This window comes from Pocillopora verrucosa, chromosome 7, assembly GCF_036669915.1.
Source record: "Pocillopora verrucosa isolate sample1 chromosome 7, ASM3666991v2, whole genome shotgun sequence".
NCBI classification, from domain to species: domain Eukaryota; kingdom Metazoa; phylum Cnidaria; class Anthozoa; order Scleractinia; family Pocilloporidae; genus Pocillopora; species Pocillopora verrucosa.
Window position 1 is genome coordinate 16,321,378 of NC_089318.1, and position 15,113 is coordinate 16,336,490.

A 15,113-nucleotide genomic window follows, 5' to 3' on the forward strand; every position below is an offset into this window, starting at 1 on the left:
AAGCATGCAATGTTTTTTTAAGAGACTTGGGGTTTTCACCTGTGGGCGGCAAATGATTCGTAGATTGATTTCGTTCTATTTTCAGCTCAGAGAGAAAACCTTTTTAAACTGGGAGTCACACCAAAGTCGAAACTTGCTAATTTTGGAGTTATGTTACCAAACAAATGAATTGTTTTGAGTTCGAAATTGCGACGAGTCGTCAATTGGTCTGACCATGGTAATATAAACACATTCCTTTAACGATCTGATACTGGTTCACTGACATTCCCAAAGCACTGAGTCGGCCACTCCCATAAAGGGCAAATTACGTACAGCGCTCTGGAAATGATAAAGGGGATTTAAACATATTGAAATTTAAGAAGTCGATGACAAAATTCCTCTTTTTGCGACAACTTTCCTCGATATCTAATCATAAGGAACTCTTTTCTTTACTGTTGAGAGACGACGTCAATATTTGAGTGCAAAAATTTCCAACCCCTTCGTCCTTGTTGTTCTTCGGATCAAGTTTGAATGAACCAAGCGGCAGGAATAAATCAAAAGAGAGATTATGACCTCTTTGACCTGGGGTATTCGATATACCATTTATAAGAATTACTGACAGAAATGAAAAAGATGCCTAGCTTGTTTGATACATCAGAATAACAACATGCTTTGTTACATTTCTAGACTCCCAGACTGTAGAGGTATTTTGTGGGAAGTAAACTTGAAGTATATATACACTTTTACAATTAGATGAGCTAAAGCTTATGACGTCAGATGATTTCCGAAACCCGCTCGTCAATTGTGGAAAGTAATCGGGCGAATATAACAGTATAATAAGAACTGATCAAAGGATTGGGAGGGCGTTTCAATCTCGCGCGCCTGTAAAGAGGCCATCACGCGCTTATCACTCTCTGCCAGTTAAATTATTTCCGCATATGGCACTTAAAGTATCTTGTCGATCCATTTGATTACCTTGGCCCCACTTTCTGTGACGGTAATCTTGTACCTTCAAAACCTTGGTGGTCACTAAACATAAACAGTTATTCATTATTTTTTTTCAACCGATCTTGGAAGAAGAATAATTTTGTTCTTTTTTTTCTTTCAAAAGAGTCTGCCTGAATGTAGGTCTTATCAATTGAGCAGTATTGGCGGCGATGGGCCTCTGGTCGATGACATCTGCTCCATTCTCGAATAAAACCACTTTTGATTTTTCCTTTCCCTGTCATTTCAGTCACAAATTAATTCAAATAATTCTCTGGCTCTAAAACAATACGTTGCTATGATTCTTTGAGGTGTTTACTCTCTTAAAATAAAGTTAATCCAATTAATAAGTTTCTTTTCCAAATCCCTCTAATGTACAAGACTTTCAAGAATGTCGCGGGAACCCATGGGAATCAAGGCATGACAAAAATAAACAGTGACGTCACATGGAAGGGAAAAAACCCGAACACACTCACGTGGGGTCGACCTTCAAAAAAGATTGCCGAGCTTAGCATTTTCGCGGATCGAGGAGGGACCAAAGATGGTAGCGCGCTCTCTCGCGCTTCTGGCGACTATTTTCGGGAGCTCTTTGCTGATTACGGTAGGTCCTTCATCTTTTTTAAGTTGTTTTCTACAAAACATAGCAATTTCTTCGTATCATATTGGCTTCGAGGCGTCCGCACTATGAAATCTAGAATGGTTTTGATTACCTTGCTTATTTCATCGTCTTGGCGTTGGACGACCGAGTCGCTTTCGAAACGTTTCAGGGCCATTAGCGTTCAGATTAGTTCTATGAATGACACAAAAAATTATGTTTTCACGGGGTTGTTTGATGCGAATAATCATAGGATGTTTTTGAAAGCAGTTATGATAAAATCTCCCTTTGGTTGCTATTTATGCTCGTGACAACACACAGTTCCAATACAAATGGAAATTGACACGATTCACATCTCACTCTAGCTTTTCACGAGGGATTTATTCTTCATTCTTGCGCTGTTGTCGTTTCAGCTGTGGGTTCTACACCTATTCCTTTCGCTGAGAAGTTTTCGTGTCTTCAGAGATCGCACAAGCACATGCTTTTAACAAAGTATCACGTATCATATGTTCTGGAGACCACCATGTGAATGCGAAAATCGAATACAGCTGCTATCGTCAGGCGACTAGCCGTCTTGAACTCGATATTTGTGCTAAATTAGGATATAATTCCTAGTTCTCTTTCGTGTTGAGTAGATTCGTTGTTTATTTTGAAAGATATGTTTTGATTTGGGTTTTGCAATAATTAACTTTCAACGCGGTTCCATCAATGTACAACTAATTGCTGTGTGGTTTGAAAGCAACTGCGAGATACAAATATCCGACTTGTTTGGACTGCAAAACATAACAGCGACTAAAACACTCGGGCAAAGCAACCCAATACTCGTTACTGGAAAGCAGAAAAGGAAAAGGCGTTTGACAACGCTTCATTTGGGGCCTTTGCCCTGCGGACAAAATTTCAACAAATCGCTTTACTTCGCTTGATTCACATTAGCTAGCATTACGCCGTCTTAAATGTTGGCGGCACTTTTGGCTTCGCTAGAGTTTCTTAATCCATTTCAAGAGTGTTTTCTTTTTCTCGCATCTTTTCGGCAAATTAAACATCTAAAATGATGGTAAGTAGCATTCTTTGTCGGCTCGTGTTAGCCGGCCTGTATGCTCGGGCGACTTGTAAACTGACCCTCCTCCCTGCATCTGTTCAAACTTGCCTCACGAAAACAATACGCAATAAATAGAGACCACAATTAAATTTAAGATTCTTTTCATTGCTGCACTTTGCGGTGTCAGTCGAGTGAAAATTGCACAAAGCAGAGCATTGAGCGTGTCGTGTTTACCTTTTTTTTTCTTTTACGAAGATATAGCTTGCTGTGAGTCTCGTGTATTGCGGGGCGCCAGTCGTAAGTCTAATGTTGGCAAATATGTTATAAAACAAAACATCATGCGTTCAATGCCCGTGGCAAAATGAGCTAAATTGCAGACCGCAATTATTTTGACTGTGGAAATCGCGATGGGAGAGCTACTAAAGATCGAAAGGTCTAATCGACCCTTATTTACAACAAAACAGCACCAGCATAGTTGAAATAATTCACCTGTAAGGCGTACTTGTGGAATGGTGCCTTAGAGTTATTCATTTTCGTCGGCGAAAACAGCTCTTTGAAATGGACAAAAATATTTGCAAAAGCCAAGGTGGCTTAAGTCCTCGGGGGATAATTTCGTCGAGGAAAACAACTCTTTCGTTTTTGCAAGATGCTCCCATGTTGTCAAGTGGTGAAGTGGCAAAACAAACTAAATCGCGTCGTAATCTAGTAATTCATTACTTCAGTAAAGACGCATCGTTGTCGATATGGATTAAATACAAGATGTCAAGGAAATTCCATCGCGAATGTATTAAAATTCCAAACTGTTTCCTTTCGCCGGAAATATCGCTCAGTCTTACGGATCTATCGTTCTATCGCAATCTAGGAAACGATGTGTACTTTCAAATTTACAGATTTTTTTAAAACCAATTTTCCACTCAAAATTGTTTAATGCGCTTTTTCATTAAAAAGCCCTGCATACAATATAGATAAAAGCTTCATTGGGTTGCGTGTTTGACGGGTCTGATTTCAGGACCGGAAACCGTTCGATTTGTTTTACACAGCTGGAACTCTATTTCCCATCGGAACGGCATTTTGGTTAAATACTCTTCTCCCGCACAGTTTTTCGTCGCCTGTTTTACCACTTCACAGAACTCTTTGTTGTACGTGTAAAACGACGCATACAGCGCTTTCAAGTGTAATATTGTTTAGCTCACATGAACAAATCACGTACTATACACATTTCCTTTCTTGCTTAACGCTTTGTCGGACACAAATACAAGAAAATAAACACTTTATAGGGGAGGTAATGCTTACTGTTGTAAAACAAAACAGGAAAACGGAGAAAATTAGCATGATGTTTTAACTACTTGAACGCGAATTCATACCAAAGCAATATAAAGCAAACAGATTGAATAATATGTCGTGATCTGCTAGACAAAGCTAGCGCCATAGTGTTTCGCGCGGTCTACAGCGCTGCGATTAGAATGCTTTCTGTTTCTAATAAACGAACTTCTTTGAAGATTATTTAGTGGATAGTGCACTTGATTTTTTTCGGTCCAGATGCCATGTTTCTCACTTAAAAATATTTCAAGTAAGATTTTGCAATGATACATGCTTGCGTGACCTATTTCTGGCAGGCTATTATCTGAACAAGGGTCACATTTTATCTTAAATAGCTCATAGGTTTTAATTATTGCTCGTAGCCAAAGAAAATATTTTACCTTTGGCACTTTCCTTAAAGATATAAGTATTAATATAAGTTCTGTTTTCTACGAAGAGGTCTGATGGCAACTGAGGGGTATTAACTCGAGAACAGAAGACAAATTATGTTCACTTACAATAATTGAATTCTACTGAAATTTATTGCACGTGACTTAAATGTGAACTCAAGGCGACATGTTCTATAGCCAAATTTTTACATATTCGTTTTTCCTATAATGATGCGTTATTGTTCTTGTCGCAAATGTTATGTTAAAAGTATGGATCGTCTTGAATCTTTGAGAACAGAAGTTTTCATTCTCAATAATAAAATATATCCATATTTAAGTTAGTAAAGGGCGTCACTCGTGCATGAATCGCTCCTAGTAAGGAAAAGGCGTTTCTGTATTGCCTTTTAGTGCATTTTTTCAAACCTTCGTGGGTAGAATCGGAAATTTAGATGGTAAACATTTGAATTGTTGCGACTAACTGTCTCTTTCTGTAATTGAATGTCGCTTAATATAAATTACATAGAAAATGGACTTCGTCCCTCGAATATTTGTTATCTTTTAAGCTAATTGTTTGATGCGTTTGTCTACACATGTGTGGAAAAATGGCTTGTCATTTCGGCTTGAGACATTTTCGGTGGAAAGGAAAAGAAATGAAACTTTTTTCATTGAGAGCTAAATTTGCTCCTAATTGTGTATTTGGTACGTGAATATGGGAAATTGTTCTTGCTTTACATAATGCTATTTTTAACACACACTCTTGGCGGAAAATGATGCGATAAAAATGGAACATAGATTTAAAGAAAGTTAAAACCTTTTTTACAGCACAATTCTATCAGTGGTCTTTTCAAATATGCCTGAGCACGACATTGAAAGTCAAGACGCATTTTAAGTAAATGATTGGCAGTGCTGGAACAATAGCCCCATATTACGCCCGGCGAACTTGACATTAACTCATACATTGCCTAGCAGGAAAGTTGCGTTTCTTCTGCACCGTCGTTAAAAAGCCCAAAATGGGTTTTGGAAGCTTTGAGTATCTTTGGTGCGTAGTTTTATTATCACAGGGAATGCCGTTTTCACGTTTTCACAGCGTACAGGTTGGAGATCGTTTTTTATATTTGTTTGTGTTTATTATGATGTCGACAGAAGACATCGTTTGTAGTAAACATATTTACTTTCAATCGACTGATAAAATGTTCATCCGTGCGCGATATGTCGGGCTTTCTTCAGAATTGCATTTTTTAAGCGAAATTTAGAATTATTCCTACAGGAATTTAGTTCGCAATCGCGGTGACCAACGAGAAAATTTGGTCAGTATTACTAATATTGTGTGTATGGTCAAATTGCACAAGTCATACGCCTACACATGTTCTTTTAAAAAAAATATCAAGTGTGAGCGAGGGAGAAATCTGAACTGAAAATTTAAGGTTAAGCTCAGCTTATCAGATGCGTTTTAGTTAAATGTTTCTCCTTATGAGGTAATCTGCGAAGAACTTTCAAACTCCGAATTTCCGTGGTACATAACTTGCTTCGCGAAATTTGGTTATTTCGACGCAGGCGCCAAAGCAGCCATGATATGTTTGTTCAAGTTATTAATGCGAGTGGTTTTGAATGAATCCGCACGTTAACAAGGTGTTGGTGAATTTTCATCGTAAACAGAAGATATTGTTTGCGTTTGTAGATAATTTAAGATTACGAAACCACTCTTGTTAAGGAAATCGCCAAGGAAACATTTTTTCAGTTTAAAGGTAAAGTTTGTGGCTTGGTGTTGCTTCACCATGCTCGTCCTGCGGGAAATTGGCATTTCAAGTGGAGATTTATGTTATCACTGTACAAGGCGATAAACCATTCTATCCTCTCACTTTGTTGCAGGTCATGTTTAAAATGTAGAAGTATTTTGTGCTTAAAGGAGGTGCACCCGTTCGAATCCAGCGCTTGATAAACATTTCGTGACCAGCCAAAATCTTTTTGCCAAGTCAGCGCCTTTTCGACGACGGAAATATCATTGTCTAACATTTGAATTTGTGGCGTTATTTTTACAATGGAAAGCGAAATCAACTTTTTTTATTCCACTGATATGTTAATTATTTTACTGGTTGTCTATTTCACATGTTAAAACGGTTGAGAGGACCTTTTTTCGTACCTTTTTCCGCCAAACATTAGAATGTAAACCGACTTAAGTGTTGGCGGAAACCACATAAAGCCAAGCTCGATTAATTGGCTTTTCGTGCTAGCTCACGCTATGTTAGGGCTCATTTCAGCGGGGAGGATTTTAACTGTGTTCTGTTTTGTGGACTTCCGTTGAAACTTCGTCTTAATTTAAGTATAAATCACCCTTTTTGGACGGTTAATTTTGCTCTTTCGTAGACCGTGAAGTGGTTAGTTTGTTTGCAGTCTGATATTATTCGCGTGTGTTATTTACCGAGATGTCTGTGTAAATTACCCGTGCATGAAGTCAAGCACGCAACGCTGTAAAGGGCAATTTACCTTTCACTTCGGTGTGAAATATTTTATTAGAACTTTTTTTACCTCCTAGGTCGAAGAGTACATGTCACATGAACCCTGTAAACAAAATTAGAAAACATAACTGAGCGGTCAAATGAAAAGTTGCTTTAAACCCCCAAGACGTGACCCTGTGCAGTGTTTTTCTGACTTCAATTAAGATGTTTTCAGTATCATGACAATTACATGGAAATTAGAGGGGTTTCAAAAGAAAAGCACCATTTTTTGCCTTTTAGTTGTAAAGTTTTTACTAAATTTTTCATTGAAATCTGACGTGAGAAGCGGCGTTCAGGGTTCATTATTTGCGATTAATGTGGGCTTGCTTGGAGTGGTGCTTCACTGCGGTAAACATGAGGGATGTAAACGGCGAGTTCTTTTAGATGTTGTCTGAAGATTGATTGTGACGCGAAGATAAAAAAAATTTCCTTATTCCTCCTGCAAAGAAGAAAAAATGCAAAAAAACACAGAACAAAACACAAACGAATAGAGACCCAAAGAAAGAAACAAAAAAACATAAAAACAAAAAACGGGCAGTATGGTGCAGCTTCCTTGACAAATGAGTGATTTCTCCTTACAATATTAAATACATTATCATGTAAAAACGTGAAGAAGAGGAAGAAAAATTTACTGTTTCCCTAAAATTTTTAATTCACAATAAAAAGGCTTCTATCATTTTCTCCTGACCTTAAATTTTGATTGAACAATGACACTTTTAGCAGAAATAAATGTCGAACGTGCGTTAACAACGTGACGAGACTTAGTACGAACGCTAAGCAATGGACAAAGTAATCGCATGATAAGCGTAGCAAGTCAAAACATAATTTGGAATAATCCTTAATTTTTACTGTCTTTACTTATTTCTGCCAAATTTTCGGTTAGTGTCAAAGACTGTTTTGACATGGGGCCCCCTTTGTATTTGCCCATGATCCGGATTTGCATGCATCACGGAACTTAGTCACCATGAGTCACGGTTTGGTGTTGTCGCGAATTACATGACAGCCGGTGTTGTGAGAGGGGAAAGTTAAGACGCATTGTCTTGTATGTCTTGCTTAGGTGGCTCTCGCAAATTGAACTGAAACTCAACAATACCGGGCTCAAAAGCTGGCCTGAGCAAGTTTTCCTCCTCCCCTTAACGAAACGGAAAATGTGTTTGAGTAGGGAGGGGTTGTGGGGATTTTGATGTCAAAGGGGGCCTGTTTGGTCATAAAAACGGCTTGGTCGCTTGTATTTATTGTCAAATTTTCACTATCGAATGAAATTAAAAATAGCTTTATGAGGATTCCTTTTTATCAATACTATCATGATAAACCAACTTACAAGGACTGGAACAGCAAAACCTCAAAAAAAAAAAAAAGAAAGAACTGATTTCACTTTCTCTTCGCAGACAATCGCCGTGGGATGCGGTCCAGGAACCTTTCTTAATTCAACTGCTTTGGTTTGTCAGAAGTGTCCAAATGGTACATTTTCGGCTCACGAAAATGCACGAATGTGTTCGACGTGTAAAAGGTGTATGGGTAGGAACAACGTGATGGTCAAAGCATGTACCCCTACCTCGGACACGAAGTGCGAGTGCCTACCTGGTCACTACTTTAACGGATTTCTGATTTGTCTCAAGTGCCAGCCATGTAAACGAGGATATGGATTTGTGAAAAATTGCACAGCAACGACGAACACAGTTTGTGAACGGTGTGAGAGGGTAAGTCCTAAAATACTCTGATCTACCTGTAACTTCTTCCTAAATGACCGATGCTACCATATTTTCATCTTGAATAACGAAACTTTTGAGTTTTTCAAGTTTTTTCAAGTGCAATCGTTGGCAATCATCCCTATTCATAGCCATCCTTGTTTCGTTTTGGTTTAACCCTTTACACTACTGGATCAGTGCGTATATTCTCCACACCGTTCTCTCTCAACTTCCTATGATAGCGAGAAAGAGAATTTGTTTAACGGTCAATAGCTTCTTCAGTTCACGATCATTTTTTTATTCTCACGACCCTAATGTTTAATTCAGCTGTGATGCTGTGAGGAGAAATTAGCTGCCAATCAGTCCCAGGTGTTAAAGGCTTAATCTTACCTCTTTGATGTTTTTTCATCCAAGGAAATGATTATTTAAAGCTTATATTCCAATTAAAAGAAAAATTTTATTACGCTAACCTGATTACTACCCAGACGATAGCGCGTCTTTAATCAAGTGTCAAAAATAATTAGTTATCGCTTAGGTTTTGCTCTACTTCACACAATGATTGGTTCAAAAACTTAACCAATCATTTTCAAAACAGAAACTAATGACGTCTTATTCAACCGCATTTTTCTGCCTGTTATTAATTTGAGCTCTTTATGGCACTTAAGGGCGTTTTCCTTCGCTCTAATATATTAGCCGGCGCGATTCCTTTAGTTTTTGGCTTTGAGACGCTCGATGAAAAAAAACACTCTACCGATACGAAGAATAAGACGGCATTAGAATTAGACGACCAAAATATGCGGACGACGAATATATTTAATGACACGTGTCTCAAAAGCAGTACGTCAAAGTAGATTCGAGAACCATGAAACAGACAAACGTCCGATACAGATGACCTCAGTGATCAGTGAAACGCGATACTAGAAATGATCAATATCAAATAAATACGGCCATTGAGGTTTCATACGGAGCCCTTTGCTAATTTCTCCTCCAAATATCGATACCTTATTCAGTAACATTGTGACGAGAAAAGACAAAGTTTTTGTTAAGAGAATTCCCCATAGATGAAATTCAAAATTATTTTTATTCATGGTAAAAAGATACTTACAGCCCTATTTTACTGATTTCAAATCAAGTTTGTTAATTGTCTTTTCTTTCTTGTCAGGGAAAAACATTCTCAGTTGGCAAGGGCTTTGATGCTTGTAAACCATGTAGCAAGTGTCAGAAGGGAGAGGTTGTTAAAGAAACCTGCATACGAAGAAGAGACACAAAGTGCACACCGGAAAAAGATTTTAATAATTCGAAACAGAAACCTTTTTTACTTGTACCCACCAAATCAAAGCCACGAACTAATGGTGATACACGGATAGCGAAGGAAGAGCCGTCAAAATCTTCATCAGGATCTGAATCTTTTTCAACTCTTTCCAGTAAGTCTCTCTTTATCAATTTTTTTTTGGATATAGGTTGCTTTAAAAAATTATAGATAATCGCTTAGGTGCATAATTTTTAATAAAATAAATACCACTCAAAAATTTTGATCAGATTCCTCCACTGGAAAGAAGAACACCCACGAAATGAACCCTGCTCGCAAAGTGCGGCTTCGCAGCTTAGTTGACATGTAGTAGCCCCCAACTCCCAACTAGTATCTGGGAGGAGGCATGGGTTTGAATCCCGTCGAAGCCTGAATTTCTTTCAGGCTTTTTTTGTGTGATTGCTTAAATTGCAGTTCACCTGTGAGGTGCAGTGCTTTAACCCTTTAACTCTCAGATCGAATTTGTAATTCTTCTCACTGTCAACCATACAATTCTTATAATGTTAGTTCAGAGAATTTAGTATTGGATCAACTAATTATCCTCAAATTAATATTTTTCTTTATTCTCATCACTTATCTGGATGATATTATATTGATATTGTGAGGAGAAATTCTGTCTTGATCACTCATGGGAGTTACTTAAGGAAAAAAATTTATCATCAGTGGTCGAGAATGCGATTTTACCGCCAAAATATAAGAAAGTTTTAGAGATTTTTAATGAAATGTGTGACATTTTAAAATGGAATGATGAAAAGGCACACCGTAAGGTATAGGCAATCCCTAAATTGTAGTGAAAATTTCTTAAAGGTAGTCCTTGTGACTGTGTGCCCTCTGGCTAAGGACAACCTCGTCACTGGGGTCCCCTCCCTTCCCTTTCCCCTCCCCCTCCCCCTGAAACGTTTCAGTGGGTGGGTACACAAGAGAGACTCTGGGAAGAAGGTGCGGTTCAGGCAACTTGGACGCCATCCTCACGTCTTACTAATTCTGTTTCAGCGATTATATCGTCTACGACGGCTGTAACGGGGAAGAAGAAAGAATATGAATCTTTGGAAGAGGAAGAAACTAACTATCAGGCTGTCTTGTACTCTCTGGTCGCATTGCTGGTTGTACTTATAATTGTTGGGACCATTGTTGTCCTGCACAGGAGGCGGAATAACAGAAAACGCACAAAGAACAGGGGCAAGTCGGGTATGATTAACTTTTCTTGCTGTTTAACGATGTTTAAGGTATAAATCGGTAACCCGCTGCGCTAAGCCACGAGCAGTTCCTACTTTTCGGCGAAGTCCGTCGTGTAAGCAAAAAAAAAAAAATTTATAAAAAGGATCATTGGAAAATTATTGATGTTAGCGCAGCGCGCGGAACTCTGTGAGTGAGTCACACAACTAGTTTTCCGAAAGTTCCAGTTAAGCTTTTTTACTTGCGTTACATAATTTGCCTAATGAGAGAGACTGCTCGTAGTCTAGGCTGCGTAGAGAAGTGCACTGAAGGTCGCAATTGTTTATTCAACGTTTTGGTAAAGTGAAAGAGTCGTGTCATCAAGGTTATATATGCGTTTTATCTCAGTAGATTCTTGCGAGGAACCCAGTACGAGATCAAACTCAAGTGAAGTCGTAGGAGCTGTAGAAAATCCTTACACCTCTTTACCCTGTATTGGAGGACGACAAGGTTTGTGGCATCGTTTGTTTTTATTGTTGTTGCTTTTTTTTATACAGCTTTGTTTTTAATCATTCGTATTTTTTTTGCGGATGTAAGCCTTTCTTCACTTAACTCTAAGATCGTCCCCTTCTACTTCTCCTCCAACCAGAGGGCGTGGGAGCTTATTTTATTCAATCTTGAGCCACAAAGAAATTTTTCATGTGGGATTTTGTGGTAAAAGGAGACCTTTTTATGCCCTCATGAGAATTGCCTTTCTTTGTCGGTTTCAAATTCACTATCTTGATTGTAATACCACTTTCATTTCTTTGTCAATTCAGGTGATAAATTGCTACGAGAAGCTCCTTACACCCTTATTACGGATCTATCGCAATATTTAAATCCCGGAGACAGATGGAAACAGTTTGGGGGACGACTCAAATTCAACAGCACCCAGATCAATAATTTTGCTTTGGATAGGAGAACAGCAACTGAGGCTATGCTTGTGGAATGGGGCCAGAGAGACACTTCCACTGTTGCAGCGCTCAGAGACATTTTCAGGGCCATGAAATGGTCGAAAGAAGCGAAAATCACCGCAATGTATGTGTAGCAATTTTTTCCGTGACCAAAGTTGGTAATTTGTTCGTAAATATTGTAAGTAAGATTCTAGTGTAAGTACTGCAGCCATCTTTGAGCTGAAGTATGACATTTTCTCGGAGAAACTTAATATCTAGCGTCAATTTGCCACGAATCTAGTTTGAGGAATCCTGTGGTAGTGAAATAATTTATAAAATTTTAAGCCGGAAATCTACAGCCCAATCTCGAAGACGTGGGTGCTCTTACATCGAAGTCCTTCGTTCTGTAGTTTTGAGAGGGGTTATGCTATACTAGTGAATTTTTAGGTTATTAGGTTGACAAATTTAGTATGTTTTAAGACTATTTAATTCATAAAATGAGGTCAAACCGCGTTTATGACCCTTTCAATCATTTAGAATTATTTTGACGAGATTCTCTTAAAATGATGTTAAGAAATGTTTACGATGGCTAATTTTTTCGGTTTGGTATTTTAAATTGTTATCATTCCATTAATTTATTATCGTGGAATATTAGATCCAACGATCCTAAGGGGAGAGAAACAGAGAGGTGGGGCGTTCGTGAGTGAAAGAGGAAAAAGTGAAAATAACTGGATTTTAAAAACCAGTGAACCATTACAAAATTGACCTTTTATTCGTCAAGAGGTGCTTATCAACTGAACACGCTTTTGGCGATATAGAGAAATGAATTTGGTATTTTATGCCATTTAGTAGTCACGTAGTTGACGGAATTAATGTGCAATGTTAAATATAACGCAATGAAACACTTTCGCTTTATTTTGCTAAAAGTAAAGTTTTCAACATTTTAAGTGCGTTTGTTCTGAATTTGGTGAAATTGAATCAAACCACAAAATGTCTTTTTGTTTTGATGATTTACGCAAATATTTGTCGCCGAGTAAGAGACACGCTGCGATTTTCTTTCAGGCCGCAGATCAATACTATTTCTGAAAGAAACTCTGCGTAATTTTTAATTTTTTTTTTAATTTTGGCGTCTTCAGTCAATAATCCGCACTTTTTTTTTTTGAAGAATTATTTGGAAATTTTCACAATAATTTATGAATCGTACAAAACGTAGAAACCATATGGGGTTTCTCATAGAGTGTATATTTTTGTATACAGCTGTTAACGGAATCATTTGTTTGAAAATATATTTTTTAACGCAAAAATTAAGATGAATATTTTCTTACTTTGCTGAGAGATAAGCTAAACTTAGTTTGAAAATAATTTTGTACTCTCGAGTAAAAATTTAAAATAACTGAGCACAAATTTATAATCGCTCGAGTTCATGGGCAATATTTTGACAATTGCATCTTGGCATTGTTTTGTATTGAATGAAATGGTATTTAATTTATGGACAATTTCATACAACAATTAAAAGATAATTATTCTAATGCTTGACGGCCTTAAAGTACGTGATCATATTAAGGAATTTGACATAAGATCGAAGCTTTTTACTTTAATTCTTTTTGAATGAAAGAGACATTTTGATGTTTGGTAAAGGCAAGTTTGGTAAGTCGGGGAGTTGTTTTTATTCAACATCAGACAAACCTCGCGTACTTTAGGACCCGAAACAATTGAAAATAATGTTTCTTATTGATTGACAGGTTATATATGTTGCTACTAATTTTAGGAAGGATCAGTTAATGAAGACATTATTATCTTTAGTTAAATCCCGCAAATGGGATGAAGAGTATGTGTAATCTTATCGTTATTAATGGTCGACGACTTACTAAGGGATATTCCTGGATGAAGTTTAAACAATTTGTTTTGTCAAAGGTACTCAGTAGAGAAATGGATGCTGTGGTCAAGCTTGTTGCGCCAGTAAACTGTTGGCCTAAATATGCATGTGTCAAATTATTATTAAATAAGTACTGGCTATGTAGCGAAAAAACTGCACTTTTTTTAGCCAATAGTAAAGCTGAGATACGGGTAATCATACTGAACTATTAAAATTATTAATTTTGGTAATGCGCTTCCTTCATGCTCCAAGTTTATTACTTTCAATACATATGAGTTAGGACAAGGGATCGTATTTAAGGGGGGGGGGAGAGAGATCCTATTTAATGTATAATTTATTCTTCTGTCTCGTTATTATTTTAAGCTTCTTCTAGAAGGGAATGTATAATTATTTTTGTGACCTGTTTGTAATAAATTGAGAAATTGGCTTTATTGATGAACATCTCGCAGTCAAGCTTCTCTATTTGCTATCTAAAAATACGCTTTTTGACGGCGTGTGTGGTTTAGGGCTTCGTAAGTTCCTTAGTCTACATAAAGAGGAGAGCTGTTTCTCCTTCAGGAGACAGAGAAATCGCACTCGAACTCATGTTATTACTTGATAAAAATTTGCATGAAAAAACATCTTAGAAAATGAAGACAGACGACATATTGGCAGCGCGCGCTATTTATAATTTTGAAAAATTTACTAGTGTTTATTACACTAAATTGCACTCGCAATTATGTTTGTATCTGTTAATAATTTACATGAAAAACAGCACAGATAGTCCAAGACAGACGAAATTTTGGCAGCGCACGCGCGCTTTTTGTAATTTGCATTCGTGTTACAACTTTGTACTCGTGTTACACGAGAGTGCACTCCTTTATTACAGGAACAACAGTGATAACAGATCGTAGAAGTCACGCTTGTTCTGCAAACTGACAGTGCCTCGTGCACTGTAGTCTCTTCATTCCAATGCCGATATCGAGCATTTCTGTATCTACTTGACCTCCCGCGGTTGACCATTGGTTGCCAGAAGTCTAAAAACATTTTCGCAGCCGAGTGCGTGACAAGTGCGTGACTGACCACATTTTGACGTCAACTGTGATTTATCACTCTGAATAGACGCCCAGCAACATATGGTCTTCTTGCTAAATATCTACGGTATAAAAAAGAAAAAAAAAAAAGGTTTCGGTGGTGACATCATCTGATAGATCTCATGTAAAAACCAATCAAAATTTGTTTTTGATTGAAAGTTTTTAATTTTTAAATTTTTTTTAAAGTTTTTATTTACTGAGTTGATAATGTAAATTGGCCATTAATTAATGCCCTTCGTAACGGTGTTTTCCCTTTGCGTGACCTTCGTGGAGGGTCTGGCGTGACGGACGTCAAATGGA

At 37.6% G+C, this 15,113-nt stretch overlaps 1 protein-coding gene across 3 annotated transcripts; it reads left to right on the top strand.

Annotated features, from left to right (window-relative positions):
* Positions 1–1,438: 1,438 nt before the first annotated feature.
* On the top strand, positions 1,439–13,970 carry LOC131768314 (tumor necrosis factor receptor superfamily member 16). Of its 3 annotated transcripts, none has more exons than XM_059084047.2 (6): positions 1,439–1,564; positions 8,169–8,480; positions 9,631–9,892; positions 10,771–10,965; positions 11,341–11,442; positions 11,751–13,970. In XM_059084047.2, the coding sequence occupies exons 1-6, from the start codon at positions 1,505–1,507 to the stop codon at positions 12,017–12,019; spliced, it is 1,200 nt and encodes a 399-aa protein (XP_058940030.2). In that variant the 5' UTR covers positions 1,439–1,504; the 3' UTR covers positions 12,020–13,970. The 3 variants fall into 3 exon arrangements, with proteins under 3 accessions (XP_058940030.2, XP_058940027.2, XP_058940028.2); XM_059084044.2 differs by lacking the exon at positions 1,439–1,564 and adding an exon at positions 5,170–5,379; XM_059084045.2 differs by lacking the exon at positions 1,439–1,564 and adding an exon at positions 5,170–5,379 and having other exon boundaries at positions 11,344–11,442.
* The last annotated feature ends 1,143 nt before the right edge of the window (positions 13,971–15,113 follow it).